The 21,809-nt window shown below is 43.8% G+C and overlaps 1 protein-coding gene across 1 annotated transcript in view; it reads left to right on the top strand.

Annotated features, from left to right (window-relative positions):
* The first annotated feature begins 1,577 nt into the window (after nucleotides 1–1,577).
* Nucleotides 1,578–21,809, top strand: part of SMOC1 (SPARC related modular calcium binding 1) — a 114,860-nt gene continuing 94,628 nt past the window's right edge. The window contains exons 1-3 of the mRNA XM_065403309.1: nucleotides 1,578–1,649; nucleotides 3,476–3,647; nucleotides 9,774–9,886. Coding sequence (XP_065259381.1) covers nucleotides 1,578–1,649; nucleotides 3,476–3,647; nucleotides 9,774–9,886 — 357 coding nt within the window. The remainder of the gene's footprint in view (nucleotides 1,650–3,475; nucleotides 3,648–9,773; nucleotides 9,887–21,809) is intronic.

Raw genomic sequence — 21,809 nt, 5'->3', positions numbered from 1 at the left:
TGAGAGGTGTTCACATCACAACTCAAAACTGGACTGAGAACCACCAACTAGACTGAGATTTGAGAACCATCTGTTTTCTTGTAAGCTAACAGATCTGTCTGAAGGAAATCGCTTCTAGTTCTCTACCCATGATCTGGGCTAGATTGGAACTTGTATTCTACAAGTAAAAGATTCCACAGCCCTTTAGCAACATCTCCAAGCCATCTAGCCCTTCTGGCCATGCTATTGGATTATTAAATTAGACTACTTCCTATCCCTGATTAGACAGGCTTTATACAGAATTGTATATCCTTGGGGAATTTAATGCAGACTTTTCAACATAATATACTTTTCAATAAAACAAGCACCAGCTTGTGTAACTTCTTAGATTGCAAACTCTTTTTGGCAGGATTGGCATTTTAGGTGTAAGGAAACCACCTTGTATGCCATGTAGGCGCTACTGTAATCCAAACAACCAATGTTGAAAAGGCTTTTGATTTTGTAAATTGGCTCATTAGAGTTCACTGAAAGTTTTGTTTCAGTAAACTTTCAGGCTGCAAGCTGAGTTTCTGTAACTTAGAAGCAGTACTGTGTGGTGGTAGACACTGACTCCATTTTACGGTGCCTCCTGGGTCTTTTGATATCTAGGGCTCCGTCTGTAACATGAAGAATTTGCAATAATGTAACTTTAAGCCAACAGCCCAAGCCATCAGAATGGATTGTGTGAGAAACCTCCTGTTTCTCCTGATGGGAATGGCTTCTGTTTTCAAATGAATGTTTTTATTACCTTTGTTGTACTAATTGTAGATGTACCCTACAATCTTAAAACTCCTTCTTAAAATTTGTATATGTGGGCAGCTGGAAAACCCACAGCAGCCTTAACTGCCTCTGATATCGCAAACTGGTAGAGGGCCTCAACTTCTCCCATCTATAGCTTTGTCTCTGGACCTCAGCATACCTGACTGGATTGTCATTGGAAAAAATGTTAGCACTCCAGTGGGTACAAATAGACCAATAGCAATTTAGAGAAATTTAAACTAATCTATTATACACTGACAAATAGACATAAATTGGGTCCAATCCTATTATGTTGTTATGAAGACCTGGACCAACATTTAAAAATAATAAAAAGATCAGAAATTCCCAATTGTGATGAGTAATGCAGGAAAGGAATTAACAAACTTCAAGGACTCCTGTAATCTTACCACTAGATACTCATCAAATCCTAGGCAACTGAGCATTTAGAATAAAATTGGCTTGCACCATCCAAATTAAATCCAGTGCAGAGCCCACTTTTGTCAGCTGTTGTTTAAATGAGATTTCTAATCATGCACTTGTACCCAAAGATTCGGCAGCATACAGAATGAATTTGATAGGTTTGTGATATTAGCCTTCTCAATCCCTTTACAGCTTATTGAACTGATTGAACGATAGACTTAATTTAAAATGAAACTTCAGAGAAGCATCTCTTTTTGGAGTGGTAAAAACCAATCCAAACTAGAATGTTGGGCAATGGTCCCCCCCGCCCCCCACCGCTGTAACCTCAAAGCATAAAACAGTCAGACAGCTTTGTAGACAACTGTAACTCCAAGGTGATTATGGTGATGACTCACATTTCCCTGTACGGTATCCAGCTATCAGTGCACTTGAAGAGCTGTGCCTTTGTATATGTAAGGAGAGTGTCAGTCAGTGCCCTCTTGCCAGCCAGCTCTGGACTGCTGAGCTCATAAGTGCTTTGGCAGCAGGCTGGGATACTGGTGCTTGAGAAAGGGACTTTGATTCCCAGGCTTGAGAGTTGGCAGCAGAGGAAAGGGGTTTTGAGAAGGAAGGGTAAAGTTAAGTATAATATGGGAGAGGGCTATAGATCAATCCCTGCTTGGTCCTTATAAGACTCATTACAGGAGCTCCACTGAAATGTTGTTGCAAATAGTTGCTCTGATTTTTATGTAGAAATTGAAGCCTGACAATATCTACCAATAAACAAGGGAGTATGTAAGAGAGGCCAAGAGGGAACTGGAAAAATAAGAGGGGCTATTAGAAAAACCGAACCTGCTGAAACTGTAATCTAGTGGTTATAGTAGGGGACTGGCAATCAAGGTTTCTTGGTTCATATCAGTTCAGGAAAAGGACCTTGGTATCATTGTGGACAGGTTAATAAAGACCTCTGTTCAATGTGCAGCTGAGGTCAAAAAAGCAAATCTGGTTTTGTGATGGAGAAGAATATGGAAAATATAATGCCATTCTGCAAATCAATGGTGTAGCCTTACTGGTGTGCAATACTGGTCGCCATATCTGAAAGGATATTGCAGAATTAGAGGGGTTTCAAAACAGGACAATGAGAATAATTAGGGACCACAAAAAATTCTCGTATGAAAAGATTGTTTACCTTTAGAAAGAAGAATGAGAGGGGACATGATAGAAGAACATAAAATAACACATTGTAGAGGGGGAACTCCTGTTTTATCTTGTAGCACGAGAACAAGTGGATAGTCAATGAAATTTTAAAATGACCACTTCAGAACTGATAAAAAGGAAATACTTTTTCACAAAACATGTAATTAGTGTGTGGAACTTGGAGGTGACAATTACCTCCACCATAGGATGTCACTGAGGCTGAGCACTTAACAAGGTTTCAGGAGGTACTGGACATCTATATGCATAGCAAGAACACCCAGAGTTGTTATAATATATGCATATTTTAAAATGTTTTTGGAAGGGATATAAAATGATCTTCAAATGTTAAGGGCTGTTAAAGAGGTCTGTGGTCAATTGTTCTCAGTGTCCACTGAAGGTAGGACAAGAAGTAATTGGTTTAATCTGCCTCAAGGGAGACTTGGGTTAGAAATTGGGAAAAACTTGCTAACGATAAGGATAGTTAGCACTAGAATAGGCTTCAAGGGAGGTTGTGGAATCCCCGTAATTGGAGGTTTTTAAGGACCGGTTAAACAGCTGTCAGGGATGGTCTAGGAATACCCAGTCCTGCTTCAGTGCAGGGGAGTGGACTTGATGACCTCTTGAGGTCCCTTCCAGCCCTACTTTTTCCATAATTCTATGATTTCTGTTTCAGGTATTAAACAAATATCTACACAGATTAGCCCACCTTTGCCTCCTGCAGTGTTTGTTTCACCTTTGGGTGAAGCATGTGGTGTTGGCTACTGATAGCAACAGGATACTGACTAGACTGATCACAGGTCCATTCAGTACAGCATTTCCTATGTTGGGTTTGTTGTTGGCTTTGCACCGTTATACCCACTCTTTTTCAGAGGCTGCACACTGAGTGGTGGTATTGTTCAAAGAAAATTGGTGAATGGTGGTTCCTTTCAAAATAAAATACATTTTAAATCAAATCACTCTTCTGGTGAAAATCTAGATGGAGGTCAACAATTTAAACTGCATCATTTATCTCTGCAATCTTCAAAAAGTGTCTGGGCTGACTTAAAAACCAAATCAAATATTTTTGTCTCCCTCCTCCCCCACTTTTTTTCACCTCCTTCAGTTTTTAATAAGCGACCGTGACAGAGACCCACAATGTAACCTCCACTGCTCCAGGTCCCAGTCCAAACCCCTCTGCGCCTCAGATGGCCGGACGTACGAGTCAATGTGTGACTACCAGAGAGCCAAATGCAGGGACTCAGGTCTGAGTGTGGTGCATCGAGGCAGATGCAAAGGTAAGTGAATCACAAATTTTGAGATGGGGGGGGCAGGAGTCCTATTTACTCTAAGGCTGGATTCTGGCATGCTTATGTTAAATAGTACCTTCCTCCATGAGTAACCCATTGAAATACCCATGCTCAGCTGAGTATACTATCTGAATCTGGCCCATAAGTGAATGGAGGAAGGGATGATTGCTTACAACTACAGAGGAAGTAGGGAATATTGCTGATCAAGGGACCAATAAGTGTTCATTGAACTGTGAGCGTTTGGGTACACAGAGAACACAGGAGCGGTCAACGCCCCCCCCCCCCCCCCCCAAGTGGGTTTGCCCTCCTGTTTGCTTTCTGGAGTAGGTGTACTTTTGGGCATGCATATATGTACACAAAGATGTGTAAGTACAGCAAAGGACTTGGAAGTCTCTTTGCACTGAATTAGCGACATAATGCTTTGTAAGTTTTACACGGCCCTCTTTTTTTGTTCTCTCTGCCACTGTTGCAGCTGTGTGCGGGGGGGGGGGGGGGAGACTTTCTCTACTTCACAACCCAGCTTCTTTATTCCTTCAGTTTGATCATGCAGTGCAGTCACAATTTCTCACTCATGGAAATCAATCTTTTGTCCTAGAAATGATTAGTCCTGCGGTGAAGTTGAAATAATAGAGCTGTGTCTGTGCTGCCCTAATCGGAGGAAGATGGGCTGTAAGGGAGAACACTTATTTGAGCATAAATATCTTTGGCAATCCAGTTAAAGTGACAAGAAAAACCTATAAAAATCCATGTGAAGGGCAAATGGATTATGTTTAAGCCAGACTTTTTTGTTTTGAAAGCTTTTTCCCTATCCTAAAAATCCCTCTTTAAAGTCTATAATTTAAAACTTTCTGGAATTTATTTCTTCTAAAATGGAGACCCGTTCTGAACTGTGTGTGTGTGTGTGTGTGTGTTCACATTTAGTTTAGGGGAAGCATGTGAGAGAGGGTAGCATTGAATGTTGAAAAGTAAGGGGTTTTTCCCCACGGTAAGGCTCTCACTACTAATTTTGAGTTTCCTAAACATTTCTTGGTTCTCTCTCTCTTCCCCCCCCTCCCCCCCTATGAATAAGAACTTATTGGGTCCTCCTTGCCATCCACAGAGCTGGGAGACTAAACCTGTCACATCAAAAGATGAACTGCAAATATTTTAAAGCTTTGTTTTTTCCCTTAACATTCAGAAAACAAATATTGGAATTTCCTGTGGGATGGAAACTCTGAATTTCCCTCTGGCCGTATCCTCAGAGTGGGCCCCTGCATTACTTACTATCCAAATGCTGCACCTGATTTCAGAATTAATTTCCTTATGGGTGTGTTGTTTCTGTGGTACTTGTATTTTAGTTCTTCAAACATTAATTATTATTCACAACACCACTGAGATGAGGGGCTGCTATTATCTTGAGTTTTACAGATGGGGAGGTGATGCAGGGACACTAATGTCAAAGGCTTAAACTAATTTTGAGTGTCCAATCTGAGATGCCTAGAACTTGATTTTTCAGAATACTTTGAACATATGAAGTGCTATTTATATAATACTAAGTGCAGCTCCCTTTGATTTCAGTTGCAGCTGTGAGCGCTCAGTACTTCTGCGAATCAGACATTGGGTGTCTCAGGTTGGGCACCCAGAACACAAGTAACACAATTAGTGGCCACCTGTGAAAATCCGGATTTGTGACTTGGCCAGCATCACACAGGAACTCCTGTGGCAGAGGAAGGGATAGAATCCAGTTCTTCAGGACAACGTTCAGTTACCTTAACCATGAAAGCATCCTTTCTCTTCCTGCAATCCCCTCCCTCATTCACTATTCATCTGCCAATTCTGCAACAAATGAGGCAAGGGTCCTACACACAACAGCTTTTTCACAAGCCTGGTCCAAAGCATAAAGGTGCTAGAGATTGTCAATTAAATGATTAGGTAATAACATGGGCAAAAGTTATTTCCCCCCCAATCTCATTCTCAGAAATGGCTGAAAGGTTTTTGCTGAAACTTCACCCTCTTCCCCCCCCCCCCCCCAAAAAAAAAAGATAGCCAGAGGCAGACACTCAGCATGGAAAACTTTATCCCAAACAGCTTCAGTTTGACACAGTTTATAATAGAACTATTTAGAATTTTCATCCCACAGGGAATTCCAAGTTCTTGAAACTTTTGTTGTTGTTCCCCTCCAGCCCCCCAAAGCTCTGGATGAAAAGTCAATCACAGGAGTTTTCATGAAACACAATATTCTGAAAATGGTTTTTGATAAAGTTGATTTTGTTCTATTTTTCTAAATATAGTTGAAACATTTCATTTCAACTTTAATTTTCTATCTTCTAGAAAGGAAGTGTGATGACTTCCCACAAATTTTGACAAAATCCATATGTTCCTGTGAAACATTTCAATTTAATTGGCATATTCTAATGGAAGGCTGTGTGGTTAGCTATGGAACAGTTTATCATGCTGCAGGCCACGGATGAAACTTGTGCAGTCTTTATAGATACACAGATAAGAGTCTAGACCAGTGGTTTTCAACCTTTTTTTCACTTGAGAACCTCTTAAAAAATTTCAAATGGAGGTGCAGCCCCCCTTTGGAAATCTTAGACCTAGTCTGCGGACCTCCAAGGGTCTGTGGACCACAGGTCGAATACCACTGTTCTATGGTAATGACAACCTTTCACAGACCCCTTAAGCCTAGTCTGCAGACACCCCCCACCCCCGTGTTCCATGGTGGTTTAGACTTTGACAGGCACTCTTCACTCTCTTTTAAGTTTCTTCTCATCTTTGGATACATTTGCAGCATTGTCTGTGGCCAAGCTGCATACTAGACATTTGAGGTTTTTTTCAGTTTGTTATAGCTTTTACTGCTACTTCTTGTAAGTATTCTGCTGTGTGCGCATTTCCTGATGTATCAATTGTTTCTGTAAGGAAGCCATTCCCTTCTTCTGTTGTCACACAAGCACATACAACAGGATCATTGTGGACATTGCTCCACCCATCAAGACACAAGTTAACAATTTCACCCTCTAGACCTTTTGCACACTGCTCAATTTCTCTTTCATAAACTTTATCCAGCAATTTGCCTGCGACATCTGCTCTGTTGTGTGGACTGTATCCTGGTCTTAATGACTGAACCATGTTAATGAAGTGTGGGTTCTCAATCATACAGAAAGGAGAGTTCGTTTCATAAACAAACCGGGCAATTTTTTCATCAATTACCTCTTTTTGTAATCTGCTGGTTCTTATCACAAACTTATCTATGGTTGTTTCTGGATGATGGATTTTTTTTTTTCTCTTTATGCTACAGGTGATATACTGTGGCTATGTGACATACATGATGTGACTGAAACACTATCCTTGGCAGATAACTCTGAAATTATAGAAAATGATGGTGATCTTGAAGCTGGATAGTCTTTGGAATCCTGTATGTTGAGAATGGATTCTCCTTAACAAAATAAGTCAATGCAGTTACTTAATTATTATTACCATACTGCTCACTTAGTGAATGCAATGAGTAATACTGACACTCAGTACTACTTTAAAGGTGAAATTGTAAATGGAAGATCTGCCTATTTCAGCTATTTATTTTTTATCACAACTGCATCTAAAATGATAGTACCATAGAGTAACAACTAGTGTGTGTGTGTGTGTGTATATATATGTATAATTTTTTTTCTCAAACATGAGAATTCAAGAGTAGTCCAGAAGGAAGATAGGCAGTCCTTAAAGAAGTATGAAATAAAAACGTTTACCAACCTGAAGATCCTGCATGTTAAGAGATGTTCCTTTCATCATCTTCAACGCAGCTTCCTCCTGAGAAGGAACACTTCTCATGATGTTTCAGTCGGGCAACCAGGCCTTGCATTTCTTTGTTGCACTGTTTGCATTTTGCATGCATGCCTGTCTTACCCACAGGTAGAGGAACTTCATTAAAATATTCCCAAACTGGGTCTCTCTTATGGCCTGCAGCCATTATAGGTTTTCCCTTCTAGTGAGGGAATGGTATGGTAGATCTCAAATCAATGAAGGCTACGCTCAGAAAGACCTCAAGACTTCTAGAATATGCTGCTCAAACAGTTTCACTTCTGTTTCTACTGCCTGTTCCTCTCTTCTCACATTTATCTCCAGACTTCTTTTCCTTGTCCAGATCTATTCTGCCCCCACCAATCTTCTATTCATTGAACTTTTTGAAACTTTGCACTTTTAGAGAGAGGTAAGGGATTGACTGTGTACACAAATTTGCAGAGGGACAATAGGGTTGGTTATTTCTCACTTCTATATATTTGTTTATTTAAAAACCATTTTTGCTGTTAACAAACATGTTACCTCTGGAGACACAAATCCACAGTTTGAGAACTGCAAAACAAAGCATCTTTGGTGGTATCTTCTAGACTGAGCACTGAGTCCCATTGGGTAGATAGAAAGATAAACCTAAATCTGTACAGAAGCCCTTGGAACCCCATGAGATTGGGTCCCTAATCCATGAGCTATTGGAACTCATTTACAAAACTTTCTTAAACATTACATGAATATATTGTCTCATACTATAGAATTAGAATTTATAATCCCTATTCCATGATGAGATATCTTTGAGCTATAGTTTTAATTAAGAGTTTTTTTCCTCAAAAAGCATTTTTATCAAAAATCCAATTTAAATCCAATTGATTTTTATCCACCCTGCCCAAATGTCATTCTGGCCAGGGATGGTTAGTCTTTTTTTCTGGATACTGGCATGGCTGTCCCATGTTCACAAGAGGTTGTGTATCTTAATATCACTACATAGACTAGCTATGTTTGCAAACAGTATTTGTATAACTGTTATCCCACCCATCCAATTGCACTCCTTTCTGTATGCATGCCTGTATGTATGCTGTATCCATTTGTTCAGTGGGGTCTTAGATTTTACTTGTAAACTCGTTGCTGTGGAGATTCTCTTCTGTACATTTACACTGTGTCTAGTACAATGGAGCCCCAATCCTGATCACTGGCTTTGCAGCACTTTTGTAATACAAATATCAAGCAGAGGATCAGATCTTGCCATCCTTTCCCTGAGAAGCATCCTGGAAATGGGGATCCAGGGTGGGGGCAGTGCTATTCCATATACATAAGGGTGGCCAAATCTGGCTCTGCAGAACAGATATGTTGAGTAAGAAGTTGCAGTTTTCAGTCCTCTTCTAAAACCTACCAGCAGCGCTGTAAGAGTGTGTGTTTTTTAAATAAATGTAAACACGAACGTAATACTGTGCCTTTGCAGGGCAGAGGGAAGTTTTCTTTGTGACCCTGCAGGTGATCAGTGTAAGGCTTATCAAGTATAATATTTGTTTGCCCTTTGTCACAGGATAAGATGGGCCTATGAGGGGTTGAGGTTCCAAATGCTGCCATCACCTGATTCAAGTACTGGCCAGAGTTGAGGCCTTAACTCCTCAGCTCACCCTGTGACACTTTCCTTAGCAACAGGTTGACTGACCTACACCTGATGCAAGTGGGACACATTGCACCCCACCCTCCAACCAGATTGTACTCCGTGCAGGAGTTCTCCCCCCCCCCCCCTTAGGAAAGGAAGCTAGCACATCCTTGCCTGAGAGGCTGTTATGAAGGAGGGCAACTTCAGTTGGCCGCTAGTGCTGTATTGGTCTTACTGGCAGAAGCTGCCTGAGGGATGCACTCAATTGGAACATCCCTGCTGCAGCTTTGGTTACACCCCTTCTGCTGCCAGCATTGCCTGATACTGGACCTGTGCTGGCTAGCTCAAGACCATCCAGAGAGAGAAGGGGTTAGGAGTGTCTTGCACTCCTCTGCCGCCTCTGGTGGACCTTCAACCACCGCAGACCTTGACTCTGGCATTTGTTAGTAGAGGCCAATGTCCCCCGGGGTAAATGTAGCCAAATGTTGTTGCCCATAAAATTTGCCACTGCTTATAAAAGTGTGCAGTGGCTGTTACTTTGAGCTCCTGGATCCTCCTTCCAGGAGATGTTAAATTGCCTAATGATTGTATTTCTAATGTATAGATAAAGATAGTAGGAAAACAAGTCTTACCACATGGCTTCCCATTGCATCTTTGCACAGCTGAATGTAGCCCCTAGCTATCTTCTGGGGAGCCAGTTGATACTTAAAATCAGAGTGGATTTTTGGTTCCCTTTGCAGATGCTGGCCAAAGTAAGTGTCGATTAGAGAGGGCTCAGGCACTGGAACAGGCAAAGAAGCCCCAGGAAGCGGTCTTCATTCCAGAATGCAATGAGGATGGATCATTCACACAAGTAAGACTTCAATCAGCCTATGTCTGTTCCTGTTTCCTCTGGCTGGAAGGAATTATCTACTAGTATCTGACCAAAGGGAAATGATGACAAAAGTGGCAAAAATATATAATGGTGGGCAATCACCCCCACTGACTTGGAGTTCAAAAGTCCTTGCCAGTTGATAGCTGTTTGGCCTGCACAAAACATGGTGTTGGTCACTCATGTACCTAAAGGACAAGCCTATACATCAGCATCCACCTTCACCATGACTTGTTAATTAGCTCCCTTGCTGGGACTTAACATGCTATGAGGCTGAGCTCCATGGTCATTCCTCCAGGTTAGGGTTGAGGCTCGCTGACAAGACAGTGTGGGACAAGCTTCCTCTGCTGCTGGTCATACTGTGCCTGTTCTGGCAAAAGAGGGCTAGTCTCCAGAGCTGTCAACTCAGCATCTTTCATTGGCATTATATTCACTTACTTGTAAGGAGGACTAACCCCTGCTTTATTGCTTTAAAATCCTAGATCATGTGGGAGTGAATGGTGGTGTCTTCCGGTAGGTGATGAGGGAACAGGCCCATCCAGTAATGGTGCCTCGAGTATCCAAATATGGGATAGTCTCCTCTTGCTAGACCTGAGTGTGCTAGAATTGCAGATTGTCTAATAGGCAAAAGGAAAATGCCTTAATTTAAGAAGCCGGCTTGGGAAAGTGCCAGCTTGGGAAAGCACCTGCTTCTTACTACTTAAAGCTTGACAACCTTCAGGCTTATGTGAAATGAGTTTGGTAACGACTTATTCACAGTTTCAAAGAGTGACCTTTCCAAATGGTTGAGCAGGGAGTGTTGCTACCAGCTTCCATTGCCATTCCAAACAGTTGCCCTTAACCAGAGGGAAGGCTGCCATAGTGTGGATTTTCAGAGGAAGAGTGGTTTGGGGAGCCTCCAAGGGTAAAAAAAAAAAGTCTTGATGCTCAGCTCTCTTCCACTCCAGGCACTGGCATGCCTGTTGCAGTGGCCACTCATGGGAGCTGTGTCGCACCCTAGTGGCTAGGGAGGTAAAAGGGAGTCATGTGCAGTTTTCTCCTGAAGCTGGGTAAATGGGAGAGGTGAATAGTTTATTGGACTTGGCACAGGGCTCTAAGCCAGCCATTGGAGGCTCCAATCCTGTCTGACCTTGCCCAAGTTGCACAACCCCTCTGCATTAGTTTCCCCATGGGTAAAATTGGGATAGAATTTCCCTACTACATAGTGAATTAATTACTCCTCAAATCCCTATGGGTATGGCTACACTACGAAATTGGGTCGAATTTATAGAAGCCGGTTTTATAGAAGTCGATTGTGTGTGTCCCCACATAAAATGCTCTAAGTGCATTAAGTCGGCGGACCGCGTCCACAGTACCAAGGTTAGCGTCGACTTCCGGAGCGTTGCACTGTGGGTAGCTATCCCACAGTTCCCGCAGTCTCTGCCGCCCATTGGAATTCTGGGTTGAGATCCCAATGCCGCCTGATGCAAAAACAGTGTCGCGGGGGGTTCTGGGTACATGTCGTCAGGCTCCTCCCCCTCCGTCAGAGCAATGGCAGACAATCGATTCACGCCTTTTTACCTGGGTTACCTGCGCAGACGACGTACCACGGCAAGCATGGAGCCCGCTCAGCTCAGCTCAGCTCACCGTCACCATATGTCATCTGGGTGCCGGCAGACGTGGTACTGCATTGCTACACAGCAGCAGCTAATTGCCTTTTGGCAGTAGACGGTGCAGTATGACTGGTAGCCGTCATCGTCGTATTCCTCAGTGAGTTCGGTCAGAGGCACCTGGGCAGACATGTTTTGTCTCCTGGAGACTCAGTCCTGCCGGCAGTCCTATTGAACCGTCTTGACGATGATGGCTAGCAATCGTAATGCAGCATCTGCCAAGCACCCAGAAGATGCCGATGGCTATCAGTCATGCTGCACCGTCTGCTGCCAGCCTAAGATCTAAAAGATAGATGGACCAGATTTGTTCTGTATTCATTTGCTTCCCCCTCCCTCAGTGAAATCAACGGCCTGCTAAACCAGGGTTTTGAGTTCAATCTTTGGGGGGGGCCATTCTGTGTGACAGTTGTTTGTGTTTCTCCCTGATGCACAGCCACCTTTGTTGATTTTAATTCCCTGTAAACCATGTTGTCGCTCGCCCCTCCCTCCGTCAGACAATAGTTTCGTGCCTTTTTTCAGCCCAGACGCCATAGCACTGGGAGCATGGAGCCCACTCAGATCACCGCGGCAATTATGAGCAGTATGAACACCACGCGCATTGTTGTGGAGTATATGCAGAGCCAGAACATGCCAAAGCAAAACCAGGCGAGGAGGCGATTGCAGCGCGGCGACGAGAGGGATGAAGAAATTGACATGGACATAGACCTCTCACTAAGTACGGGCCCCAGCAATGTGCAAATCATGGTGTTACTGGGACAGGTTCATGCCGTGGAACGCCGATTCTGGGCCCGGGAAACAAGCACAGACTGGTGGGACCGCATCGTGTTGCAGGTGTGGGACTATTCCCAGTGGCTGCGAAACTTTTGCATGCGTAAGGGCACGTTCATGGAACTTTGACTTGCTTTCCCCTGCCCTGAAGTGCCAGAATACCAGGATGAGAGCAGCCCTCACTGTTGAGAAGCGAGTGGCGATAGCCCTGTGGAAGCTTGCAACGCCAGTCAGCTACCGGTCAGTCGGGAATCAATTTGGAGTGGGCAAATCTACTGTGGGGGCTGCTGTGATCCAAGTAGCCAACGCAATCAAAGACCTGCTGATATCAAGGGTAGTGACTCTGGGAAACGTGCAGGCCATAGTGGATGGCTTTGCTGCAATGGGATTCCCAAACTGTGGTGGGGCCATAGACGGAACCCATATCCCTATCTGGTCTTTGGAGCACCAAGCCACCGAGTACATAAACCGCAAGGGGTACTTTTCAATGCTGCTGCAAGCCCTGGTGGATCACAAGGGATGTTTCACTAACATCAACATGGGATGGCCGGGAAAGGTACATGATGCTCGTGTCTTCAGGAACTCTGGTCTGTTTCAAAAGCTGGAGGAAGGGACTTTCTTCCTGGACCAGAAAATAACCATTGGGGATGTTGAAATGCCTATCGTTATCCTTGGGGACCCAGCCTACCCCTTAATGCCATGGCTCATGAAGCCGTACACAGGCAGCCTGGACAGTAGTCAGGACCTGTTCAACTATAGGCTGAGCAAGTGCAGAATGGTGGTAGAATGTGCATTTGGACGTTTAAAAGCGCACTGGCACAGTTTACTGACTCGGATAGACCTCAGCAAAACCAATATTCCAATTGTTATTGCTGCTTGCTGTGCGCTCCACAATATCTGTGAGAATAAGGGGGAGACATTTATGGTGGGGTGGGAGGTTGAGGCAAATTGCCTGGCTGCTGATTACGCAGAGCCAGACACCAGGGCGGTTAGAAGAGTACAGCAGGGCGAGGTGCGCATCAGAGAAGCTTTGAAAACCAGTTTTGTAACTGGCCAGGCTACGGTGTGAAACTTCTGTTTGTTTCTCCTTGATGAACGCCCCCCCAGTTCACTCTACTTCCCTGTAAGCTAACCACGCTCTCCTCCCCTCTTCGAGCACCGCTTGCAGAGGCAATAAAGTCATTGTTACTTCACATTCATGCATTCTTTATTAATTCATCACACAACTAGGGGGATAACTGCCAAGGTAGCCCGGGATGGGTGGGGGAGGAGGGAAGGACAAGGACACACTGCAGTTTAAAACTTTAAAACTTTAACTCTTATTGAAGGCCAGCCTTCTGATGCTTGGCCAATCTGGGGTGGAGTGGCTGGGTGGCCGGAGGCCCTCCACCGCGTTCTTGGGTGTCTGGGTGAGGAGGCTATGGAACTTGGAGAGGAGGGCTGTTGGTTACACAGGGGCTGTAGCGGCGATCTCTGCTCCTGCTGCCTTTCCTGCAGCTCAACCATAGGCTGGAGCATATCAGTTTGATGCTCCAGCAGCCAGAGCATCGACTCTTGCCTTCTGTCAGCAAGCTGACGCCACCTATCCTCTTCAGCCCACCACTTGCTCTCTTCAGCCCGCGATTTAGCCCGCCACCTCTCCTCTCGTTCATATTGTGCTTTTCTGTAGTCTTGACATTGACTGCCTCCACGCATTCTGCTGTGCTCTGTCAGCGTGGGAGGACATCTGGAGCTCCGAGAACATATCCTCCCAAGTCCGCCGTTTTCTCCTTCTAATCTTCAATAGCCTCTGCGAAGGAGAAATATTTGCAGCTGTTGGAGGAGAAGGGAGAGTTGGTTAAAAAAGACACATTTTAGAGAACAATGGGTATACTCTTTCACGTTAAATTTTGCTGTTCACATTACACAGCATGTGCTTTTGTTACAAGGTCGCATTTTTCCTCTTATATTGAGGGCCTGCCAGTTTGGTGTGAGAGAGCACTCACGCAGTGCCAGGCAACAGAATTCGGCTTGCAGGCAGCCATGGTAAGCCACAGTCTTTTGGCTTTTTTAACCTTCATAACATGTGGGAATGGTTTCAAACAGCAGCACCCTCATTTCCCATACCAAGCACCCGTTGGGTTGGCCATTTAAAATGGGTTTGCAATGTAAAATGAGGGGCTGCGGTTTCTGGGTTAACATGCAGCACAAACCCAACTACCCCCCCCACACCCAATTCTCTGGGATGATCACTTCACCCCTCCCCCCCACCGCGTGGCTAACAGCGGGGAACATTTCTGTTCAGCCGAGCGGGAACGGGCACCTCTGAATGTCCCCTTAATAACATCACCCCATTTCAACCAGGTGACCGTGAATGATATCACTCTCCTGAGGATAACAGAGAGAGATAAGGAATGGATGTTGTCTGCATGCCAGCAAACACCGGGACCATACGCTGCCATGCTTTGTTATGCAATGATTCCAGACTACATGCTACTGGCCTGGCGTGGTAAAGTGTCCTACCATGGCGGACGGGATAAGGCAGCCCTCCCCAGAAACCTTTTGCAAAGGCTTTGGGAGTACATGAAGGAGAGCTTTCTGGAGATGTCCCTGGAGGACTTCCGCTCCATCCCCATACACGTTAACAGACTTTTCCAGTAGCTGTACTGGCCGCGATTGCCAGGGCAAATTAATCATTAAACACGCTTGCTTTTAAACCATGTGTAATATTTACAAAGGTACACTCACCAGAGGTCCCTTGTGCGCCCTCAGGGTCTGGGAGCACGCCTTGCGTGAGTTTGGAGGTTACTGGTTCCAGGTCCAGGGTGATAAACATATCCTGGCTGTTGGGGAAACCAGTTTCTCCGCTTCCTTGCTGTGAGCTGTCATCGTCATCGTCCCCCGAACCCGCTTCCCTGTTGCGTGATTCTCCATTGATGGAGTCAAAGCACAGGGTTGGGGTAGTGGTGGCTGCACCCCCTAGCATGGCATGCAGCTCCGCGTAGAAGCGGCATGTCTGCAGCTCTGCCCCGGACCTTCCGTTTGCGCCTCTGGCTTTATGGTAGGCTTGCCTTAGCTCCTTAATTTTCACGCGGCACTGCTGTGCGTCCCTGTTATGGCCTCTGTCCTTCATGGCCTTTGAGACTTTTTCTAATCTTTTGCCATTACTGCTACAGAGTTCAGCTAGCACTGATTCGTCTCCCCATATGGCGAGCAGATCCCGTACCTCCCATTCGGTCCATGCTGGAGCTCTTTTGCGATCCTGGGACTCCATCATGGGTTACCTGTGCTGATGAGCTCTGCGTGGTCACCTGTGCTCTCCACGCTGGGCAAACAGGAAATGAAATTCAAAAGTTCGCGGGGCTTTTCCCGTCTACCTGGTCAGTGCATCTGAGTTGAGAGTGCTGTCCAGAGTGGTCACAATGAAGCACTGTGGGATAGCTCCCGGAGGCCAACAACGTCTAATTCCGTCCACACTACCCCAAATCCAACCCAGAAAGGCCGATTTCAGTGCTAATCCCCTCGTCGGAGGTGGAGTAAAGAAACCCGTTTAAAGGGCCCTTTAAGTCGAAAGGGCTTCGTCGTGTGGACATGTCCAGGCTTAATTAGATTTAATGCTGCTAAATTCGACCTAAACTCGTAGTGTAGACCAGGCCTATGTGTAAAATGCTTCTGTACATGAAAAGTCTAAGTAGTATTTAATGTTGGCTTCAAAATGATGAGATGGAGAGTTTGGGGACCAGTTCAAACAATCTGGGATGCCTTGGGGAAGGGGAAAGAGAGGATTCTCCTTGCAATCTCCATCCCCCTTCCCCACCACAATGATGAGATCCTTAAAGATACAAAGTTGGGGGGGGGGAAACTAACTTTATTTTCCCCCCATCCTCACCTGCCTCCATGTCTGTTGCATTTTTCTACCTTAAAGTGGGTGCAGTCTTATTCATCCTGTCAACTTCCTGGCAGGAAGGTTATTTTTTTCATCTTCTTTTCCTAAACAGTTTGCTGAGGCAACCTCCTATTTGTGTATGTGTGCCTTATTTCTGGGAAAGGTGGGAAATGGGGGCTGAGGGGTGAAACGGCAGGTGTTTCTTCCCATCTCATCACTCCTGCAGACAATCATTAAGATTTGGTCTTGTGCGGGGTATGTGGATTATATTGATGTTGGTGTGGGATATTTATGGAACATAGCACAGTGGGTTAATTAAATGTACCATGGTGAAGTCTATTGCATGCTCCCCCTTTCTTTCTGGAGCTGAATTTCAGCATGTCCCCCATAAATTGTGCTTCAACATCTAGAGATTAAAACATCAGAGGATGGGATGGATTTTCTGACCTAACTACTGGAATTAGAGACCTGGTGATGGTTTTGCTAAGTATGTTGGTGATGGTAGCTGGAGAGTTCTTGGGTGAGCCGCTTCGGCATTCATTGTACAGCACTTGGTCCCAAACATAAGAATGACCATACTGGGACAGACCAATGGTCTGGCTAGTCCAGTGTCCTGTCTTCCAACAGTGGCCAATGCCAGATGTTTCAGAGGGGATGAACAGAATGGCAATTACTGAGTGATCTATCTCCTTTGGTCCACTCCCAGCTTCTGGCAGCTGGAGGCTTAGGACACCCAGAGCATGGGGTTGGATCCCTGTCCCTGACCATCTTGGCTAATAGACATTGATGGACTTATCCTTCATGAACTTATCTAATTCTTTTTTGAACCCAGTTAAACTTTGGCCTTCACAACATCCCCTGGCAACAAGTTCCACAGGATGACTAAATTGTGTGAAGAAGTACTTCCTTATGTTTGTTTTTAAACCTGCTATTAATTTCTTTGGATGACCCCTGGTTCTTGTGTTGTGTGAAGGGGTAAGTAACACTGCCTTATTCACTTTCTCCACACCATTCATGATTTTTATAGACCTCTAGCATATCCCACTCTTAGTAGTTTCTTTTCCAAGCTGAACAAGTCCCAGTCTTTTTAATCTCTCCTCACATGGAAGCTGTTCCATCCCCCTAATCATTTTTGTTGCCCTTCTCTGTATCCTTTTTTCATTTGCAGCATAGCTTTTTTTTTTTTTTTTAAGATCGGATGACCAGAACTGCACGCCATATTCAAGGTGTGGGTGTACCATGGATTTATATACTGGCATTCTATTTACTGTCGTCTTGTCTATCCCTTTCCTAATGGTTCCTAACATCGTTAACTCTTTTGACTGCTGCTGCACATTGACCAGATGTTTTCAGAGAACTATCCACAATGACTTCAAGATCTTTCTTGAATGGTAACAGCTAACTTAGACTCCATTTTATATGTATAGTTGGGATTGTTTTCCACTGTGCATTCCACTGTGGAGGAGGGGGGGAATAGCTCAGTGGTTTGAGCATTGGTCTGCTAAACCCAGGGTTGTGAGTTCAATCATTGAGGGGGCCATTTAGGGATCTGGGGCAAAAAGCTATCTGGGGATTGGCCCTGCTTTGAGCAGGGGATTGGACTAGATGACCTCCTGAGGTCCCTTCCAACCCTGATATTCTATGATTCTATTTATCAACATTGAATTTCATCTGCCATTTTGTTGCCTGGTCACCCAGTTTTGTGAGATCCCTTTAACTCTTCAGTTTGCTTTGGACTTAACTACTGTATCTTGAATAGTTTTGTATCATCTGCAAATTACACCATCTCATTGTTTACCCCTTTTCCCAGATCTCTTATGAAAATGTTGAACTGCACTTCTCAGTACAGATCCCTGACCCTTATTCCTACATTTTGTTTCCTGTCTTTTATCTAGTTACTGATCCAGGAGAGGGCCTTCCCTCTTATTCCATGATTGCTTACTTTGCTTAAGAGCCTTTGGTGAGGGAGGTTGTCAAAAGCTTTCTGAAAATCCAAGTATGCTACATCCACTGGATCACCCTTGTCCACATTTGTTGACCCTTTCAAAGAATTCCAGTAGATTGGCGAGGCGTGATTTCCTGTTACAAAAGCCATTTTGTCTCTTCCCCAACAAATCATTCATTTATTTGTCTGATAATTCTGTTCTTTATTATAGCTTCAGCCAATTTGCCTGGTACTGAAGTTAGGCTTACCAGCCTGTAATTGCCAGGATTGCTTCTGGAGCGTTTTTTAAAATTTGGCATCACATTCGCTATTCTCCAGTCACCTAGTACAGAACCTGATTTAAGTGATAGTTTACATACCACACTTAATAGTTCTGCATTTTCATATTTAAGTTCTTCAGAACTTTTGGGTGAATATTTGGTCCTGATTTATTACTGTTTGCTTAATCAGTTTATTCCAAAACCGCTTCTATTGACACCTCAATCTGGGACAGTTCCTCAGATTTGTAACCTAACAAGAATGACTCAGGTATGGGAATGTCCCGCACATTCTCTGCAGTGAAGACAGATGCAAAGAATTCATTGAGCTTCTCAGCAATGGTCTTATCTTCCTGGAGTGCTCTTTCACCACCTTAATCATCCAGTGGCCCAACTGATTGTCTGGCAGGATTCCTGCCTCTGATGTACTTGGTATTTTCCCCTCTACAAGGATGTTAAATGTAATACAGTATTGTCGTTATTACTGAGTAGTTCAGCTATATTCATCTCTTGGACCAGATGCTGTGGTCCACTTAGGATTAAATCAGGAATTCCCTCACCTCTTGAGGGTTCCAGAACTAGCTGCTCTAAGAAGCAGTCATTAATGGTGTCTAGAAACTGTCTTGGTATCCTGTCCTGAGGTGACCTATACCTAGTCAATATGGGGATAGTTGTAATCCCCCGTTATTATTGTTTTCTAGTCTTATAGCCTCTCTGAAATGCTCTGGGATATTAATCAGTCAGTCACCATCCTGGTCAGGTGGTCAGCATATTCCTACTGGTATACTCTTATTATTCAAGCATGGAATTTCTATCCATAGAGACTTAATGGTACAATTTGAGTCATTTAAAATTTTTACTATATTTGATTCTGCTTTCTTTCACATATAGTGCCGCAACCTATTCTGTCATTCCTATAGATTTGGTACCCTGGTATTACCATGTCCTAATGATTATCATTCTACCAAGTTTCTGTGATGCCTATTATATCAGTATCATTTAATACTAGGCACTCAAGTTCACTCATCTTAGTAGTTAGACTTCTAGCAATTGTATGCAAGCACTTATAAATTTTTTTCACTTTTTAATTGTCTGCCATTATGTGATGTAATTGAATGGGACTTTCATTTGACTTTCTCTTCAGTTCTTACACGTGCTTTATCAACTTCTATTCTTTCCACTTCCAAGTAGGACTGGAGGCAGATTTGTTTTTGCTCTGGCCCTGTACTATATGGAATTGCTTCAGAGTTCATTCCAAGCCTAGCACCAAATCTGTGCATGTGGATTGAGGGATGTGCATGTGTGCACGCCATCAAGTTCCATAGGAAGGCTGTGGTTCCCAGTGGATTTTAATTATAAGGCTTCCCCATCCCCTCACTTTCTTTGGCTCCGAAGGCTTCAGTACTATTTAAATTATCACTAGGGAAAGAGGAAAGAGGTTTTTTCCTTCAATCTAATTTTTAAAGTAATCACAGCCCTATACAGTAGGTCGGGGGGGATCAATATGTTGCCTTACCATGGAAGTGCAGACTGCTTTACTGTTTCTCTAATAATTGGGATCACTGAATTTCTGATTGGGGAAATAGGGGATGACACTTCGGAGGGGAAAAAAGTTCCCCAAAAGGCATTTCACTAGAATTTGATAAGGCCACTTTCCTAATGCAAATTTTATACTACTAGGATAAAATTACTACTACTACTATAATACTAGCATATTTATCATGGTTAAACAAATGTAGTTAACACTTTCTTAAAAAAGTGAATACATTTACTGCAAAATAAGGGTAAATTTTGAAACTCTTGTGGGCTTTTAAATCCTGTACCAAACACAAATATTTAAAGCCAATGGTATCTAAAAAGCAGGCATTGTTCTTTCTATGCTTCTCGCTTGCCTCTTTTTTTTTTTCCCCCTCCTCATTTCACTTGGCTTGGACAATGAAACTAGACTAGCTATTTTTACTTATTAATTTCTACAGGTTCACTTTCTGTGTCTCCTGCAGTAGCACAAGGCTATTGTGTTTGGGTTTCCAACATTGCCTAGAGAGATCTGAATTCAATACCCAATTTTTTTTCATTTAAATAAAATCCATGAAAACAAATTTCTAGCCGTATTAGTTGTACAAACTTTTTAAAAAAAGGCTACATTTGGGGGCTTGAGTGCTTAATTCTTTAAAGAAGTCTCCAAGATCGGTAAGAGGATGAGGGATACTATGGAGATGTACTGTAAATAATTTGCAATACTGCTGCAAACTTTTTTTTCAAGTGAGACATGAATTGGCCTCTGAGAGCAGGACCTCAGTTGTCTGGGAGAAGCACTACAGGCTGCAGCATAGGGAGAGATCTTCTATCTAACCCTCTGGGCTAGGGGAACTCAGATTAGCAGGAGGGATGAAGAGGAGATTGTCTGGCTGCTCTGGCTTGAATGGTAGTCGAGGATGCTTTCCACCTTGGAGAACTGGGCACTGCAGGTGGGTATCCTGCTTGCGAATGTATAGGACAGTGGTGGTATTATCCAGCATAAAATGCAGTTGGAATCATTGGTGGCTCTCTAGAAGGTGGAGAGGATAGAGGCCTTACTTAAGGCCTCTCCAGATGAAAACCTTGGTTGGATGTCCATGTGACTATGGAGACAACTGATATTCAGATGCCTGAGAGGGGAGTATGTTGTCAAAAGCACCAAAAAGTGGCTCAGAAAGGTTTGTAATGGAAAATCCAGCTAAGGTCACATGAGAAACTTGCTGTAAAAAAACAAGGAGTCTGGTGGCACCTTAAAGACTAACAGATTTATTTGGGCATAAGCTTTCGTGGGTAAAAATCTCACTTCTTCGGATGTTGTTTTTGTAGATACAGACTAACACGGCTACCCCCTGATACTTGCTGTAAAAAGCTGTCTAAGCAGAATGAGGAATGCAGAGCAGTAGCTCTTGCTATTTACTTCATGGATGGTGTGCAGGCCACTTGAGGATAGAAATGGGAGAAGTAAGAAAAGCAGTGTAAATGCCCGAATGATAATGAGAATAATAGAACAGGGCACACTATTGCCCCCTTACACAGCCACCTGTCTTACTAACCCTCCTAGCATTCTTGACACTTTAACCTTCAGAACTGGGTTCAGATGGCTTCAGTTAACCTGTGTCCCAGTCTAAACGAGTTTCATGATGATTTGTTGATTATTTTTTGTGTGTGTGTGAGACAAGCACCATGGAATTTGGCATGGTTCATTGTGATTGGCAGATTATTTTCAGGAAGGGACTAGAACAGAGAACAAGGTGCAGTGGATGAAGCTGCAATTCAGAATTGCATAGCACTGGAAAAAACGCTGGGGAAAGGAGCAGGGATGGAATAGTACTAGGTGATGGCGAGGTATCTCACAACCTTGGGAGGTGTCACAAACACCTGTCCTTAACATGAGGAAGCCTGC

The sequence above is a fragment of the Emys orbicularis genome, chromosome 4 (assembly GCF_028017835.1).
Source record: "Emys orbicularis isolate rEmyOrb1 chromosome 4, rEmyOrb1.hap1, whole genome shotgun sequence".
Taxonomy (NCBI): domain Eukaryota; kingdom Metazoa; phylum Chordata; order Testudines; family Emydidae; genus Emys; species Emys orbicularis.
The sequence above is the reverse complement of the archived record's forward strand: the minus strand, read 5'-3'. Positions and strand labels throughout refer to the sequence as shown.